The sequence below is a fragment of the Myxocyprinus asiaticus genome, chromosome 14, assembly GCF_019703515.2.
Source record: "Myxocyprinus asiaticus isolate MX2 ecotype Aquarium Trade chromosome 14, UBuf_Myxa_2, whole genome shotgun sequence".
NCBI lineage: Eukaryota > Metazoa > Chordata > Actinopteri > Cypriniformes > Catostomidae > Myxocyprinus > Myxocyprinus asiaticus.
The window spans coordinates 45,144,475-45,163,059 of record NC_059357.1 but is presented as its reverse complement, the minus strand read 5'-3'; the positions used below and the strand labels follow the sequence as shown (position 1 = coordinate 45,163,059).

General features: G+C 39.1%; 1 protein-coding gene across 4 annotated transcripts in view; it reads left to right on the top strand.

Annotated features, from left to right (window-relative positions):
- Positions 1 to 18,585, top strand: part of LOC127452154 (gastrula zinc finger protein XlCGF8.2DB-like) — a 467,064-nt gene that overhangs the window by 407,348 nt on the left and 41,131 nt on the right. Inside the window, exon 1 of one of the 4 annotated variants that reach the window (XM_051717425.1) lies at positions 7,119 to 7,424. The exons of the other annotated variants lie outside the window; for them this stretch is intronic. Coding sequence (XP_051573385.1) covers positions 7,343 to 7,424 — 82 coding nt within the window. The 5' untranslated portion in view covers positions 7,119 to 7,342. Of the gene's footprint in view, positions 1 to 7,118; positions 7,425 to 18,585 lie in introns of those variants that run through there. 4 annotated transcript variants of the gene reach the window in all.

Sequence of the window (18,585 nt, the reverse complement as noted above, 5' to 3'; positions counted from 1 at the left end):
GATGATTTGCTTCTTCCATGCCACCTTCATTTGCCTCCACAGGAACTGTTGGACATCTGGAACGTTCTTGTACAGCCGATATGGAACTCCGTTTGGCCCGGGAGCTGAAGCTGCCCTTGCCTTTCTCACAGTTTTCTCGACCCCGCTCCACCTGGGAGGGCTGTCATCCAACTGATGCTCTGGCTGAGGAATGGGTGGCATGTCTGGAGGTATCACCCTCTGCTCATATCTCTGGTCGTCTGTGTGTATTTCTTTCAGGTGGTCCTCCAGCTCCTTCTTTGGCACCTTAAGTGACCCACTCTTTTCCTTTGAGAAGAGACCTTTCACAAATCTGAAGGGATCTTTGTAGAAGGATGTTCTTGCCCTCTTCTTCTTCTTGGTCAAGATCTGATGTTTTCTGCTCTCCTCAGTGTTCCCAGGCGTTCCTTTAGGCCTGCTTGCAGGAGGTTTATGCCAGATTTCTCCTTCAATGAGGATTTCTTCCACTGTTTCCTCAAGCCCCTTCTCTCTTTGACAAGGCACTCTATTTCTTTCTGCCTTCTGGACTTGTGAGGGGTTGTTGTTTTCTTCTTTCCTCTCTCTTTTGCTCCGAAACTTACTGCCCCGTATGAGAAGATCAGATCGCTCATTTTCTCCAGCTTCTTTTCCGCTGTTTCTCGGAGTCCGTCCAGGACCTTACTTGGTAAATACATCCACAGGTACACCTCTAATTCGGTACACAATTGTCTAAAGGCTGTGTGCAGTGTGATGTTCTGTGTGCACTTGCTTGCTTGTTTCTCCTATCACCAAAAAAATTCCTTGTGTATGTGAGCACACTTGGCAATAAAGCTCATTCTGATTCTAATTCTGTACAACAACACATTTTATGTTTTACCTAAAAAATACACACTTTTTTAAAATCAAATTATTGCAACATGCTCCAAAAATTTGGGACAGTCGAGTGTTTACCACTGTGTAACATCACCACTTCTTCTAATAACACTTATTAAGCCTTTGGGCACTGAAAACACAAATTGTTAAGTTTAGCAAGCAGATATCATGGACATGCCACTGCATCCACTGATGCAAGTTAAGGCTTTACTATGCAAAGCAGAAGCCATACATCAACACTGTATAGAAGCTCTGCTGACTTCTCTGGTCTCCGTCTCATCTGAGATGGAAAATAGAAGAGTGAAATCATGTTTTGTGGACCAACGAGTCCACATTTCATATAGTTTTTTAATAAAACAGCTGTCGTGTTCTCCGGGTCAAATAGGAAAAGGACCATCCAAGCTGTTATCAGCGTAAGTCCAAAAGCATATTTCTGTCATGGTACGGGGGTGTGTCAGTGCCCATGGCATGGGTAATATGCACATGTTCAACAATTCAAGTAATATTAAATGTTTCCCAAAGTCTATATGGGAAGTTGAGTACTGTAATTGAAAGAACTAGACCCCATATCCATTGCAATGCGCATTAAATCTCTTAATATGCTAAGATTCAGAAAAAAAAAAATGTATGTGAAAATGCAGTAACTACAAAATCAAAATCAAAATAATTCAAGCCATTTTTCTCAGTTTCAGTGTTTGTGTAGTAACTGAATTTGGCCTTTGTAAGATAGTAAGGGTATTGATATTTTTACCAGTGAAACTAAACATGTGTAAAGTCATTTAGGTAAATATACAGGAATTTAGATGGATGAATGGGTGGATAGAAAGTTATTTTAATGGCAAAAATGGAGTAGTTTAAAGTGCAATGACAAACAACAAACTACCACAGCACTGTAAAAAGACAAGGTGAAGACAGCATCTCTCAGCGACACCGAAATTTCAACAGGGGAAACTGAAACTCGCGTCCTGCAAAACATTGTATCCAGCCATGTTTGTGAACAGTGCCATCAGATAATTTTGGCTGGGATGGTGCTTTACAATTCAGGTCCACTACCACCCAGAGTGTGATTTTGGAGAGCTGAGGCGGAGGGAGATGTTTGATAATTTTCTTTTCTTTTTCTTTCTTTCTTTCTTTTTTTTATTTATCACACATTATACATTTGCACATATACAGTGAAATTCTTCTTTTTCACATATCCCAGCTAGGCTGGGGTCAGAGTGTAGGGTCAGCCATGATACGGCGCCCCTGGAGCAGATAGGGTCAAGGGCCTTGCTCAAGGGCCCAACAGTGGCATCTTGGCAGTGCTGGGGCTTGAACCCCCGACCTTCTGATCAGTAACCCAGAGCCTTAACCGCTGAGCCACCACTGCCCCTGAGTAAGTGGGAAAGGGAGCCTGTGGTACAATAACAGAAGCCACATGGTCACTGCTAAAGACACCATCAGGCTTCTTTATGGGCATTAAAAACCTACAGTATGTATTGCACAGAAATTTCTCTTATTACCATTGTCGCTCGCGTGACCATCTCTGCCCGCAGTGGCATAAAGCCGCCTCTTAAATGTAGAAAGTGTCGTTGCTTTCAGCCAATGACAAAAATACTACAAATTTCTGGGGCTATTTTGTGATTGGTTGGGGCGGTCTGCAGCCCACCCTCAGTGTTTGCAACACACAGCCCACCCCCAAATTGCTTTTAACCAATGCACAAATTGTAAAAAATGAAATATTGTATTTAATACCATGTTTGCCAAATGTTTGATTGGGTGGGCAAGACTCTCGTTTGGGTGGGCTCAGCCCAACCCTGCTCATACCTATATTCGGCGCTGCCTTGAAGGCTTCCCCTTGAGGGGTTCTGTCATGCTGTTTAACTGTGAAGACGACAAGATGAAGAGAAGCGCTTCTAAAACTTTATGTCCTACTTTGTCTTGTGTTGTTTACAGGTGCACTCAGTATCTTTTTTTTTTAGACTTACATTGACACGTTGTGGCATGGAAGCAGCGTCATTCGAGATCAGTAGTTTTCAGTTACTGTTTCCATTGGAGAAGTTCATTATTTACAGTCAGCCATGATTAATTTAATCCATGAGTGACAGTGTCCAATAACAGTGTGGTCACTGAGATTAAGATAGTAGAGTATGGCTGGTCATGTGATTCTAACATGGCAGGACCCATGAGCTTTTATAAGCTTACTGATATGACTCTTTATCTCATGTGAGTGGTCAAGATTTTGTATATATATATATATATATATATATATATATATATATATATATATATATATATATTTAAAAATTATAATTCATCTCTTTAGGAGTAAACTTTTTTTAATGTGGAAAAAATTAATAACTGCACCTTTATTGTAATTTACACTTATTGGCTACTTTAATAGGTACACCTGTACATCTGCTTATTCATGCAACTATCTAATCAGCCAATCATGTGGCAGCAGTGTAATGTATAAAGTCATGCAGATATGGGTCAGGAGCTTCAGTTAATGTTCACATCAACCATCAGAATGGGGAAAAATGTGAGCTCAGTGATTTAGACCGTGGCATGATTGTTGGTGCCAGAAGGGCTGGTTTGAGTATTTCTGTAACTGCTGATCTCCTGGGATTTTCACACACAACAGTCTCTAGAGTGCAAAGAGTATTGTGCGAAAAACAAATAACATCCAGCGAGCGGCAGTTCTGTGGGCAGAAACGGCTTGTTAATGACAGAGGTCAGAGGAGAATGGCCAGACTGGTCCAAGCTGACTGGAAGGTGACAGTAACCCAAAAAAACACGTGTTACAACAGTGCTATGCAGAAAAACATTTCTAAACGTACAACACATCAAACATTGTGGTGGATGGGCTACAGCACCAGAAGACCCCTCCGGGTACCACTACTATCAGCTTAGAACTGGAAACTGAGGCTGGCTCTGTTTTCTGTTCTGGGCAGACAGAATGTAACCCAACATGGCCTTCTGCTGTTGTAGCCCATACGCTTCAATGTTTGACATAGTGTTCATTCAACTACAGTTGTACAGAGGGGTTATCTGAGTTACCGTAGCCTTTCTGTCAGCTCGAACCAGTCTGGCCATTCTCTGTTGACCTCTCTCATCAACAAGGAGTTTTTGTCCACAGAACTGCAGCTCACTGGATGTTTTTTGCACCATTCTCTGTACACTCTAGAAACTGTTGCGTGTCAAAATCCCAGGAGATCAGCAGTTACAGATATACTCAAACCAGCCCGTCTGGCACCAGAATCATGCCACAGTCTAAATCACAGAGATCACATTATTTCCCTATTCTGATGGTTGATGTCAACATTAACTGAAGCTCCTGACCCATATCTGAATGATTTTATACATTACACTGCTGCCACACAATTGGCTGATTAGATAATCGCATGAATAAGTAGATGTACAGGTGTACCTAATAAAGTGGCCAGTGAGTGTATAATGCATGCTATAGGCTACATACTGTATTTACATAGCCAACATATACCATATTCTTGGCCATTTAAAACAGATAAATAAAATAGATAAAGGTCATATTGATTGATTTTCATTTTTTCTTTTTAGACTTGAAGGAAAGAAAAAAGGAAAACCAAGAACCATTAGGAGAGAAAGAAGAAAGTCAAGAACTGAATGAAGAGAAGGAGGAACATCAATTTCACAATTCTCATCATTACATAACTGGAGAAAAATCTTTTATTTGCTCACAGACTGAGAACAACTCCTCACAAAACAAAACTCGAGCCAAAAATCCTTTCACATGCCATCAGTGAGGGAAGAGTTTTACACTGAAAGAAAGTCTTAAGAGACATACAAATGCACACCAGAGAGAAACTTGTCACATGCCCTCAGTGTGGAAAATGTCACGGTCCTGTCACTCAGTGTTTCAGTGTCTGTCTTTGCGTGAGTGCACGGTTTCGGTTATATTCCCTGCCATGCGCTCTTTGGTCTGTCTTGTTTCATGTCGGGAGCACGGTGTTTGGATCCTGACTTCCTGTCTGGTTTGGTTTTGGTCTGTGTCTGGATCCAGACACTCGTGCTCCATGTCTGTCTGTTATTGACATAGGTGCATCTTGGCAGCATGCAATCACGTCAATAGTGTGTCTCTCGCGCTGCGTTGCGTGCCCAGGTCGTGAGCTGTCTTCATGTTGTGCTGAGGTTCGGTCACTTCGGTTTAAGGTGTTGGGTGTGTGTGTGGCCGAACTGTCTCTTTGTCTTACATCATACCCTGCCTCCTTTTTTTGCTTGTTATTAGTTAATTTGCCTCACCTGTCCCCTGTTAACCCATTTGATTTCACTCCCTATTGTAGTCTCCTCGTGTGTGCTGTCCAGTGCCAGTTCGTCTTGTGATCTAGTCAGTCCGGAATGTGTTTTCGGTCATTCCTTGTCGGTCTTGTTCCCCTACCTTGTTCCTGTTCGGTCGGTCGGTCCTGTGCCCCGTTGACCTTCTTACCCAGCCCGGATTACTTCCTTTGTTGTTTATGTTTGTTTTTCCCCCTTGTGTGAGTTTTGGTTTGATTTTCATCCTATTTGTTTGAATTAATAAATTCATTTATTTTAACTCTGCATTTGGGTCGTGAGCCTCTGCATTCCTTACAGGAAATTGTTTCATACGGAAAGGAGGTCTTGGGGATCACATAAGATGTCACACTGGAGAGAAGCTTTTCACTTGCCATCAGTGTGGAAAAAGTTTCATTAATAGAGAAAACATTCATGTCCACATGAGAATTCACTCTGGAGAGAAGCCTTATACATGCCATCAATGTGGAAAGAGTTTCAGTTGGTCACACAACCTAAAACGACATGAGAGTATGCATACTGTAGTGAAGCCATACCACTGCCCTTCATGTGGGAAATGTTTCCAACAATCAAGATCTTTAGAAAATCATAGAAAAGGACATTGCCCAGAGATTTTGTAGTGAGCAAACTGCAAGTAATGGTATGTCATTAGTATGAAAATTCAGAGAAATTAAACATATAGCATTTGTTCCAAAAATAGCAATTACAACTTACATGGTTGTTTGCTGCATTGCATTACCTGTAGTGATGAATTAGCTGTCCTTCTATGTTAGAGGTACTAGGAAATAGAGCTGGGCAAAATTTCAAAAATAACTACAATTGTTCTTAATCTGAATGTGTTCAGAACTAGCCAATCACATTCAAACTCTTCTTTAAAAGTAATGAGCATCCATCTGTCATCATTTAAGTGATTCTGATCAATCCTGAATGAAGACCAGCTGTTTTGGTGGGATTTTTTTTGCCATCTCCTCGATTGCATCCAACTGCTGAAGCCATGTTCTGCAAAGAGTTTACAAAGCATGTGCAGGATCTAATTGAGAAAAGGAACAAATCAGCAGAAGGATACAAAATTTCAAAGAATTGCATATGCCATGAAGCACTGTGAAGGCCATCATCAATAAGTGGAAAAAATGGGGCACCACAATGCCATTCCCAAGATCGGGGCATCTGTCCAAAAAATGCTTTGTTAAGCAGTGTCAGCAGGGTCCTGCAGTGTGACATGCTGTTCATAATCTATTTTAAAGAAAAATATAAATATAATTCCTCTATTATAATGCAGTTTTTATGACTTCATATTAATCGAGTCATTACATGGTTTGTTTGTACTTTTAATAAGTCAGTCATCACACTTCAGTATGGAAGCCCATTTTGACCATGATTTATCACTTGTTTTCTCGTGATCAAGACTTAATTTTCTTGTGATCTCGACATAACAGAATCTTGTTTTCTCATGATCATGACTTCATTTTCTCGAGATCACAACAAATAAAGTTGTTTTCTTGAGATCAAGACATAATAAAAGATGTTTCCTCGAGATCACGACCTCGAGAGCAAATCACTGCAGAATTATTCTGGGGACGTCATTCAGTATGGCAATGTCTGAGGAGCAGGCATCTGTGAAGACAGTTAGCTAGACTTCAGTTGTAATTGGCGGTGCAACCTAAGTGAGATTGATGCCATCGTCAGCTGCATCGCTGACCAGCTACGAGGCTCTGGGAGACTTCATGGATAACGGATGATAACTGAGAGATGCAGGTCAGCAGGCATGCGAGTCACTTAAATTTATTTTTAACTACATTCCAAATTATTTTAGAATATTGTATTTATTTATTTTTTATAGTAAGTCTCTTCATGCTCCTAATTTAGAAGAAAATGTCTCTGGTCTATGCTTTCAATAGGTGGCGATAATGCGCTATATTAGTTTGCGGTTCGCCATCAGACAAGAAGAAGAACAAGAGGAAGAAGAAGAAGAAAAAGAAGAAGGAGAAGATTCACCGCGCTAAATGAGAATGAATGCGTCAATTTCAGTTCTTTTATTTACAGTGATTTCACAAGTTTAATTGTAGATTTTAAACACTGTTCCAGTGTTTATTTTCAAGTAGAAAGCGGGAGAATTGCGAGTTGTCTGTAAATCAGCAAAACTCCAGGAAACAAGTGAAATCTGTGTGACACTGTTGTAAAGATGTTTATTAAAGAGGAGAGTGAAGATATGGGTTATCCAGAAGCATGCAGAATTAAAACAGAACACACTGAGGAACAAACAGGTTCGTGTTCAATCTTCATTCTTTACTTTCAGACAGTTGAACAGATTTCATGACTGTAGTTATAAAACCAGAGGAACTGAGCCTTTTTAAACAAAGCAATAAAGATATGCAAATGCACAAAACTATTTTGAAAATTCATTCAAGTGATCATAATTTGAGAATTTGTTTTGAGGTGCAAAACCTATCGATAACTTGTGCGATTATTCCATTAAAACGGCACGAGGGTTTGTAATTCATTATTACTATTGTTTAATTCAGTCTGAATTTTAAATATAATGACCAGCGGTGAAAAGAGTATTACAAATATTTACTTGAGGAAAAGTATTGATATTGAAGTACTGAGAAATAAGATGATTTAAGCAAGAGTAAATAGCTGAAAAACCACTCATGCAATTCCTTAATTTATGAAAATTGTATATAGTATACACACTAGAACAATAGGACATTTTTGCTTTTGAAAGAAATTGCTTCTTTTCACCTTGGATGCATTGAATTAACCAAAAATACTGCCAAAAAACATTAGCAAATTAGCACAATATTATTAATGTTTGAAATGAGCATTTAAAATGTTATTTATTTTAAAATAATCTTTTTTATTTATTTATTTATTTATTTTTTTTTTTTAAATACCCTTAATGGTGAAGCCCTATATTCAAATCAAATCAAAATCAAATCACTTTTATTGTCACACAACCATATACACAAGTGCAATAGTGTGTGAAATTCTTGAGTGCAGTTCCGAGCAACATAGCAGTCATGACAGTGATGAGACATATACCCATTTACAATAAACATCAGATTTACACAACACAATTAAAGTCTAATATACACATAATTACACATAACACAATATACAAATAATAATATGCAATGTACAGTATACAATACACACAATATAGAATACACATTATTCAATAAAAAAGTATATATAGTGTATATATAAAATATACAGTAGGTTGTATTGTACTGTATTGACCTTCATGCTGTCTGTTGATAGTAAGTTGCCAGTGTGTTGTTAAGAGAGAATATAATATAATAATATAATTTATGACAGTCTGGTGTGAGATAATAAGAGTAATAAAGTGCAGTGCTGATGTATTTTGATCGTGGGAGATCAAGAGTTCAAAAGTTTGATTGCTTGGGGGAAGAAGCTGTCATGAAGTCGGCTGGTGCGGGTCCTGATGCTGCGATACCGCCTGCCTGATGGTAGCAGAGAGAACAGCCCATGGCTCGGGTAGCTGGAGTCTCTGATGATCCTCCGAGCTTTTTTCACACACCGCCTGGTATATATGTCCTGGAGGGAGGGAAGCCCACCTCCGATGATGTGTCTGGCAGTTTGCACCACCCTTTGCAGTGCTTTGCGGTTGTGGCCGGTGCTATTGCTGTACCAGGCGGAGATGTGCAGGTGTAGAACCGTGTGAGGATGTGTCGGTTCATTCCAAACTTCCTCAGCCGTCTCAGGAAGAAGAGGCGCTGATGAGCCTTCTTCACAACGGCCTCAGTGTGGACTGACCATGTGAGTTCCTCAGTGATGTGGACACCCAGGAACTTGAAGTTGCTGACTCTCTCCACTGGTGCTCCATTGATGGTGATGGGACTGTGTTCTCTGTCTTTTCTCCTGAAGTCCACCACAAGCTCTTTGTCTTACTGACATTGAGGGAGAGGTTGTGCTTCTGACACCAGTGTGTCAGAGTGTGCACCTCCTCTCTGTAGGCTGTTTCATCATTGTCAGTGATCAGACCTACCACCGTTGTATCATCAGCAAACTTGATGGCATTGGAGCTATGTGTTGCCACACAGTCATGTGTGTACAGGGAATACAGGAGTGGGCTAAGAATACAGCCCTGTGGGGCTCCAGTGTTGAGAGTCAGTGATGAGATGTTGCTGCCCATTCTAACCACCTGGCGTCTGCTTGACAGGAAGTCCAGCAACCAGCTGTACAGCGAGCTGTTTAAGCCCAGAACCTGGAGTTTCACATCAAGCTTGGAGGGCACTATGGTATTGAATGCTGAGCTGTAGTCTACAAACAACATTTTCACATAAGTGTTCTTTTTTTCCAGGTGGGAGAGAGCAGTGTGTATTGTAGATGCAATGGCATCATCAGTGGAGCTGTTGTTGTGGTAAGCAAACTGCAATGGGTCCAGTGATGGAGGCAGCACAGAGCAGATGTAATCTCTGATTAGTCTCTCAAAGCATTTGCTGATGATGGGGGTTAGAGCAACAGGACGCCAGTAATTTAAGCAAGTGATTTTGGATTGCTTTGGAACAGGCACAATGGTGGATGTTTTAAAGGATGTGGGGACCACAGACAAGGAGAGGGAAAGGTTGAAAATGTCCGTAAAAACACCAGCCAGTTGGTTCGCACATGCTCTGATGACGTGGCCCGGAATGCCTTCTGGACCCGTGGCTTTGCGGATATTCACCCGTTGGAAGGATCGGGTTACAGACCACAGGCCGCGAGAGCTCTCTCCGCGAGGGCGGTGTTATTACCCTCGAAACAAGCATAAAAAGTATTTAGCTCATCCGGGAGAGAGGCAGCGGTGTTCACGGCTGAGTTTTTATTCCCTTTAAAGTCCGTGATGATGTTAATTCCCTGCCAAATGCTTCTAGAGTGGGTGGTGTTGAACTGTCCTTCAATCTTGTTCCTGTACTGACGTTTTGCTGTTCTGATTTTCGGAGGGCATAACTGGCTTGTTTATGCTCCTCCGCGTTCCCGGAATTAAAAGCGGAGGTCCGCGCATCGTGCCGCGTGAACATCGCTATTAATTCAAGGTTTCTTGTTCAGGTAGATCCGTATTGTTTTGGTCGGAACAACGTCCTCTACGCACTTTCTGATGAAACATGTTAAGCGGTCATGGCCAAACTATCCAAGTTTCTGTAAGGCAGATAATGCAGCAGTCCCTCGTCTCTCGTTGGAAAGAGATCCACGCTCTCAGCTCGCAGAGCTTGTTGTCCAGAGACTGAACATTTGCCAGTAGAATACTGGGTAGCGGGGGTCGATTTGTGCAACGTCTTACTCTGATGAGAACGCCGGCTCTATTTCCCCTTTTCCTTTTGCGTTTCCGCAGCCGGGCTGCCCAGACAAAGGGCTCCGGCGTGTTTGTAAACAGCAGGTTGGCATCGAGGAATTTGAAGTCCGGTTTACGGTGTGTAATTTCTGAACCAATGTCCAAAAGTGTTTGTCTGTCATAGACAATAAGGCAGACAACATCCAAGACAAAAAACATAAGAACTGTAAACAAAACAAACAAAAAACTACAATGTTGTGTCGGAGCTCGCAACGCAGCAGCCATACTCGGCCCCATCTTGAGTCCATCTATTCAGCAGCCATTACTCAGTCTACTAAAAATATACTGTCACCTAATCCATTTTCATGTGCAAATTCACTCAAGAGCATTTTCTCATTATTAGAACAGTTGAAATCGCTATACAGTCCTTTTCTAGTTGCTGAGATATTGTGTTCTTACAAGTTGCTTTACACTTGAACGTTAGATTTTGGTTTTAAAGAGCACCTATTATGGTTTTTCAAATATTACCTTTCATGTAGTGTGTTATATAGCTGTTTGTGAATGTAATAAAAAGTCTGCAAAGTTTCAAAAATCAAAGTGCACGAAATATGGAGTTATTGACACCCAAAAGAAAGAACCGATTCTGAACACCTGAAACGATTCGTTAGTATTTCAGACTTACTTCCTGTACTAACCTACGTAATTTGGTAACAAAAAACCCGCCTCTGGTCTGTTTACATGTACAGCCAGTGCTGTTAGCCTGTTAGCTGTAAGCCTCTGCTAACCGGCTAACTCACGTTATTGTCAAACTACATATAAACTTACCACTGAGAAACGTCCTGTTCTCGTTGTGCTTGCGATGGTGGTTCGGGTTGATCTAACGATGTATCACTATCGGACTCTGGCTCAAATTGTTAAGGTAAAACAGATTATTTTTCAGACAGAGCTGAAACTCGGATATGGTAGTGGGCGTTTCCTTTCCGACACGCCATGTAAGTGGTAGACCAATCACAACAGACTGGGACATCTGACCAATCAGAGCAGGGTAATCTCTCTGAAAGGAGGAGTTTAGAATGAATCCTTTAGAACGGATCATTGAACGAGTCGTTTTTGACACTGGGAAAAAAAGGTAATGCTGCAATTTAAATTATGAGCAAATTAAAATGTTTTTTGACCTTGGATGCATGTAAATCTATTGTATGAGACCTTTAAAACAAAATTAGGCACGTTTAAAAATCATAATAGGTGCACTTTAAAAAGGGGCAAAAAGGCTATGTGCATTCCCACAGTCAAATTGAGATGAACTTTAAAGACACTTAATCATTAATCTTAAGGCCCTTTCCCACTGCAAGAACTAAAGCCCATTTGAAGTACTTTTACCTGGAACTAGTACTTTTTGTAGTTTTCCCACATGAGGAACTACAGAAGGAGGACTGTGGGTGGTGCTGCAGCCTGTGATTGGTCAAACACGTGTTGCGCACAAAGCAATGACGGACGTGTCTCATTCGTAAGCAGCTGCCATGAGTAAACAAACTTGCTACTTTTGCTCTGCTAAATTTTACAATTCCTTTAACAGAAATAACATAAAACCAACAAAGTATGAGAAGAGTATCGCCTGGTTCACATATTATACGTGTGTGAGGGGTGAGCAGAGATGCTGTGTGACTTCAATAGGAAACATGCTTTGAGTTTTCATAGCATCTGTACTGTGTGGCTACAGAGAAAATATAGTGATTTCTGAATTACTACATCGTTTTTTCCCCTGGGATAATGGACATAAGATGTTTTTTCGAAAGTGGGTAACTGAAATCTATTATAAACTTAACCATCATGAAATCTAATTTACATGAGGAAAGTGTTCCTGTTACTTCCATGAAGGCGTTTTTTTTTTTTTAAGTAGTTCAGTACAGAGTATTTTATGTTGTGTCATAAAAGCCTTTATTATAAAAGATTGTGTTGATAAATAGGTTTATAGCACATTTTCAACATGTTTTACGCTGAGTTTAGCATGTGTAACAAGGTTAAAATAGTAGGTTGACCAGGAACAGTTCTGGTAGTAAGAGGTGTGTCCCGGTGTCCCGACAGTTCTCTAAAAATGTCATTATGTCTGGGTTTCAGCTGGTAGGCTCACTGATTTTCTTCTTAAATTAAATCTCCTCATTGTCCTTCTCGCTATTGTCTCTGGTATCGTTTGCAGAGAAGAGAAGCAATTTCGATGTATCGCACGTTGATTTGACCATACTTTTATTCAAGTCTTTCAGCAAATCAGATGAAATTTATCTGGTTACCATGGCGATGACAGAATGTATACAAATATAAGAGATAAAAGATCATAGTATATCACTACCTTTCAGAAGCTACACAACATTTACTCTAATTTACACGAATCATCCTGTTCAAAAGTTTGCACCCCCATTGGTTCTTCTTGTGTTGCCTTCTTGAGCATCATAATTATAATTATAAATTTAATTATAATTTTCTTTATTTATCACACATTATACATTTGCACATATACAGTGAAATTCTTCTTTTTCACATATCCCAGCTAGGCTGGGGTCAGAGTGCAGTGTTCAATGAAAGTTTGCACCTTTTGTGATTGTTGTGTCTGAGTCCATCAGTTGTCCTAAGTGTAAAAAGCTGGATATCAACATCATATAATCACTGAAGAACTCAAATTTGCAGAAGATGCTGGGAAACCAAAGAATGTACAGTAGTTGGGGGATTTTTCTTCAGAAAAGTAGACAGCTTCACTGCTCAGGACAAAGCAGGGACTCATGAACAATTATTACACAAACAGTTATTGATCATCGAGAAAGCAACATTTCCATCATATTAAGAATAAGTAAACTTTTGAACTGGATAATTTGTGTAAATTCAGTTAATATTTTGTCTTGTGGAATAAATGTGAGGATCTGTTATGTCAAATAGCTTCTTCAGGGCAGTACTACATAAAAAACAAAATGCAATTTTCATGATATATATATGCAATTACCTCCCCAGCTTGTTAAGGCTGTAACCTGAAGACACAGTTTGTGTAAAACAGCCCTAACAGAAGTGTAGCTCCAACCTGGCATCCTCTGTGTGTGTTGTTGGCTGCATCCGAAAACTGAAAATAAGGTGCTTTTAAGAGTTCCTTTCATTCAAAAATGCTGTTGGTTAAACTGTTAACTGATTAGGCAGCATGTCAGCTGCTTACGTTTTCATTTTTTGTTGTTTTGCGAATTAATCACGTGCAAACAATGCCAGAAGAAAAATGGTCGACACTAGATGATATCACTACGGGGGCATTATTTAGTTTACTGAATTAGTGCTAGTTAGTGGTCGACCAATATGGGTTTATTTAATGGCCGATGCCAGTATCCAGAGAGCAGGGTGGCCGATAAGCCGATGCAATGCCGATATATCACACAATTTAATATAGTAAATAACAAACATGAAAGTGCTATAAAAATAAAAAAAAATCATAAACTCTTATTTAGCACTATATTTACTCAATTTCACACAAAACTAAAAAATAACATTGTATTTTAAATGGTAGATAGCGGTTTCTTCAGATTTCTGTTTAGTCATTAATTTGCCCATGAAGAAATTGTTAATATATTAGGAAGAAGGAAATAACAGTGCACACAGTAATCCAGCAACCATGGATGGCATGTCCACATTAGCAATCACATTTGCTCAAACAATACAGAATCAAACCAATTGTACATACAGTGCATAGTGAATAAGACATTTACTCATAGCACATGAAGCGCTTTTACTTTGGGCTGCATCCGAAGACATAGGCAGCTGACTTGCTGCCTTGCTGCCTAATCAGTTAATGGTTTAACTGACATCTGTTTTGAATTAATGGAACTCTTCAGGAAACTTGTCTCCAAACAGTTTGAAAAGCACCTTATTTTCATCGTAACTCCATATACAGCCTCCGGAGGCAGCATTTTCCTGGTTTCTTTTAATTTTAATTAATTTTTTTTAAATTAATTATTTTTTTTTTAATTTAATTAATTGTATTTATTTATCACATGTTATACATTTGCACATATACAGTGAAATTCTTTTTTTTCACATATCCCAGCTAAGCTGGGGTCAGAGTGCAGGGTCAGCCATGATACAGCACCCCTGGAGCAGATAGGGTCAAGGGCCTTGCTCAAGGCCCCAACAGTGGCATCTTGGCAGTGCTGGGGCTTGAACCCCCAACCTTCTGGTCAGTAACCCAGGGCCTTGACCACTGAGCCACCACTGCCCCAAATTGGGTTTCGGTACACCTACACACTCGTGCAGATCCAGCGTGAGCAGCAATCTCCAGTTAAAAAAAAAGAGAGACATTTTTGATCCTGATGTTTTTGACTCTGGCTGATAGAATACGCGCTTCAGAGGAAGATATTAGATGGGTGCTCAACGGGAAGAAAACGCTTTGTGAATTACAACTTTTTAAACGAGATATGCGCATATTTGCAGATGGTATATGATATTAGTTTTATTGATATTTGCCTTTTATCATTAGAAAAGTTACAGGGACCTGCTGAGGAGAGGCTGATAGAATACGTGCTTCAGAGGAAGATTTATGAGCGCTCCACAAGATGCTGGATCTGCTAAAGTTTTGTGAGACTGGTTTATTTAATCTGTTTATACGAGATATATGCATATTTGCAGACAGTATATAATAGAACTTTTATTGATATTTGCCTTTTATCATTAGAAAAGAAAGTTAAAAGTGACAGGGAACTGCTGAGGAGAGGCTGATAGAATACGTGCTTTAAAGGTAAATAAATGAGCGCTCCACAGGATGTTGGATCTGTTGAAGTTGTGTGAGGTTGGTTTATTACATTTGTTTATACGAGATAAGCGCATATTGGCAGACAGTATATGATATTAGTTTTATTGATATTTGCCTTTTTATCATTAGACAAGACAGCTAAAATTTACAGGGAACTGTTGATGAGAGAGAGGGAGAATGAAACGGGCGAGCACTTTAACATTATGAGCTCAAATGCATCTGTTGCGGCTCTGATATGCGGACCGTTTAAATGAGACTGTGATGTACATCGGTCTATTATTGTAGTAACACAATGGCACGTAACAACGAAATGAGCTGTGACTGGACGTTTACATGTCTCATTCGCTTCACATGCAAGCAGGCGATTTTTGGTGCCCTCAAGAAAAAGATCAGCCAAACGTGAAAAGTTATCGGCATCTGCGATAGTGGTCGACTGATATAATGCTAGTGAGCTTCCTTCTTGATGCTGACCACATCATTGACACTTGATCTGACTAAAATTAAGAACAAAAACAGGAAAGAAATTACAGATATTTATTTGTTTTCATCCCTTGTCAAAAAGTCCTAAAGGATTTCAATAAGAACATTTTACAGGATTCCAATATGAATTTCTATGATAATTTGGAACCATTCCTATAAGATCTTAATGGGATTTCTTATAGGATCATACATGTAAAAGTCTAATAGGAGTCTAATAGGAAATCATGTCCTGTAGGACCAGTTCTGTGGTATTTTTTTTCTTTTGTTCTAAAGGATTCATATTAGGCAAGTAACAATACACAAATTTCAAAATACGATACGATGCATAGCCTCACGATACGATACGATATGAACACCCACAAATGTTTCTCTCAAACCTATTCAAGGATTTGACATAAATGTGTTTTAACACTCTGGGGTCGACGGACTCACCGGCGTGTCCTGCTGGATTTTTTCCTCATAATAGCGGAAACAATTTAAAATATTCCGTCATTTTTGGCCATACAGATAAGTGTAAGACATCATTAGAGACAATAAAGGGTCTACTTTTATTTGTGTACACTCACAATAACAACAAAACCTTGTGCTTTTGTAAAATAAAGAATATAAACAGGGTGCGCTTTCAGCCGTCTCTGTCTCCGCAAGCATCTTTCTGAAACATGTCACAAAAATGAAGTGAAACTCCGCGAATACTTATCAAACATGAAACATATGTCTAAAGAAAGCTTAAAATGTCTACTTTTAAATAAAACAATTCAAATTTAAAACAAATATTCTCCTGCAATGTAATCTGTATGAAACAAAGCGATGTACATTTTCTCCTGGCTCAGCTAATTATCGCTAATGTGATCCCACCCACCAACAGAGCGCGCTATTCATACGGTAATGCGATCAATGCAAATGGTAAACGCCCCCAACAGTGCCTTAAAAAGCATCAAGTTCATTCACTTTTCTGCACGTTTGGAAGATGGCACGCTACACAGGTGAGGAAGCTCTTCAGATGGTCCTGGATAGTGACGAAGAGTTCACATTTTCCTCGGAAGAAGTGCAGGAATCCGACAAGGAACGTTTGCATTTTGAAGAGCGACTTGATCCAGCCGAGGATACAATTTCGGATGAGTAAGTCATTTAGTTTTACTTACATATTAGTTGACATGCTATTTTATATAAACATGGACATATTTTACTAGTTGGACTATTTCCAGACTTGCCAGCCAGGATTCATAGTATTGAAATTTGAAATATGTCCTAATAGGCAAGCTTTAGTTACATTTAAATGTTGTTTCGGCTAAAACAGGTATTTAAATTGTATGATATAAATATATGTAATATGATATACAAATAATATGCATGTTTAGATTATATTTTAACTAGTGTTTATGGTGCCTTATTATCATCAACGAAGCTTGTGCTTGCAAATATCTGTTCGGGTGTAAATGTGTAAAATGTGCTGTAAATATGCCCATATTAGAAAATCAGCATATTAGATTGATTTCTGAAGGATCATGTGACACTGAAGACTGCAGTAATGATGCTGAAAATTCAGCTTTGATCACAGGAATAAATTGCATTTTACAATATATTCAAATAGAAAACAGTTATTTTAAATTGTAAAATTATTTCACAATATCACTGTTTTTGCTGTATTTTGGATCAAATAAATGCAGCCTTGGTGAGCAGAAGAGACTTCTTTTAAAAACATTAAAAAATCTTACCAATCTAAAACTTTTAAACGGTAGTGTAGGTCTAAAGTTTTTAAGTTAAGTCTTTATGTAAAGAAAATGTATAGTCAGATAATACATTCAATCATTAAGTCTCCTCACATTCATTCTCTCTCAGGGGAGGGGTCTTTGTCTCTTCAGGTGTGAATCACATCAATATTCATGATCATCCACACCTCCTTGCATATGGCCTTTCTAACACTAAAAGTGTCTTACGGAAGTTAAATGACTATATTGTTTTGTATGAATAAGTGATCAGGATGGTTTTCACATCATTTTTGTAGCAAAAACTCTAGGCTACAAGATCCAGTTCTCAGAAGTCTTATGAACAAATGTTTAGTATGTGTTATATGGCCTTATTTCAGTGACTTAAAATTTTTGTTTTTTCAAAAACCACGCATAAACGTTATTTTCTCAAAAATATAAACATGTACATACATATTATTGTAGCCCAGTTTGTACAGTGTTATCAGACTTTAGCCATTAATAGGTTTTTAAGCTACTGAAAAAAGCACAAATATCAAGGCATGTCAAAACTTCTCCAGGGCCCAAAACACCCTCAGACCCCAGAGGGTTAAATCATAAACTCCACAAAAGTGTCTGACATTGGCAACAAAAAGCAGAGCACTAAGTAACTTAAACAACAGCACTGCATTTATTTTGTTTGATTATTGAGAAAAACTAATATGAACTCACAATTTTCGTGTTTTTCTTGAGGAAATAAGTTTGTCTACACTCTAGTCATTTATATTTGTATAGCACTTTCACAGTACACAGTTTCAAAGCAGCTTTATAAAAAATCGGCTGTTTAACTTACTGCTGCTGTTTCTGCCTCACAAATCCACCGATTTGCGCGGTGATGTCTGCGTAAATAAAATGACATGTATGGTCTACTGTAGTGCACCATACGTGACACTGTTGTTTGACAAATTCGACAAGCTGTACCGCTACAGTACAATCTACTTGCTGTTTGCCATTGATCTTCTCGCCTATGTACTGTGTGTTGCTCTGTTTTCCTGTGAGTGCTCAGCGATGCCTCTCCAGGGAGGAGACTGTTCCGCAGCTGTCAATATTGCATTGATTGGTTTTAATTACACTATAATGTGTTTATGCATAGTACAATACATACGGTATTGTATAGTGAGCGTCGTATCGTACGATACAGTACGATATTT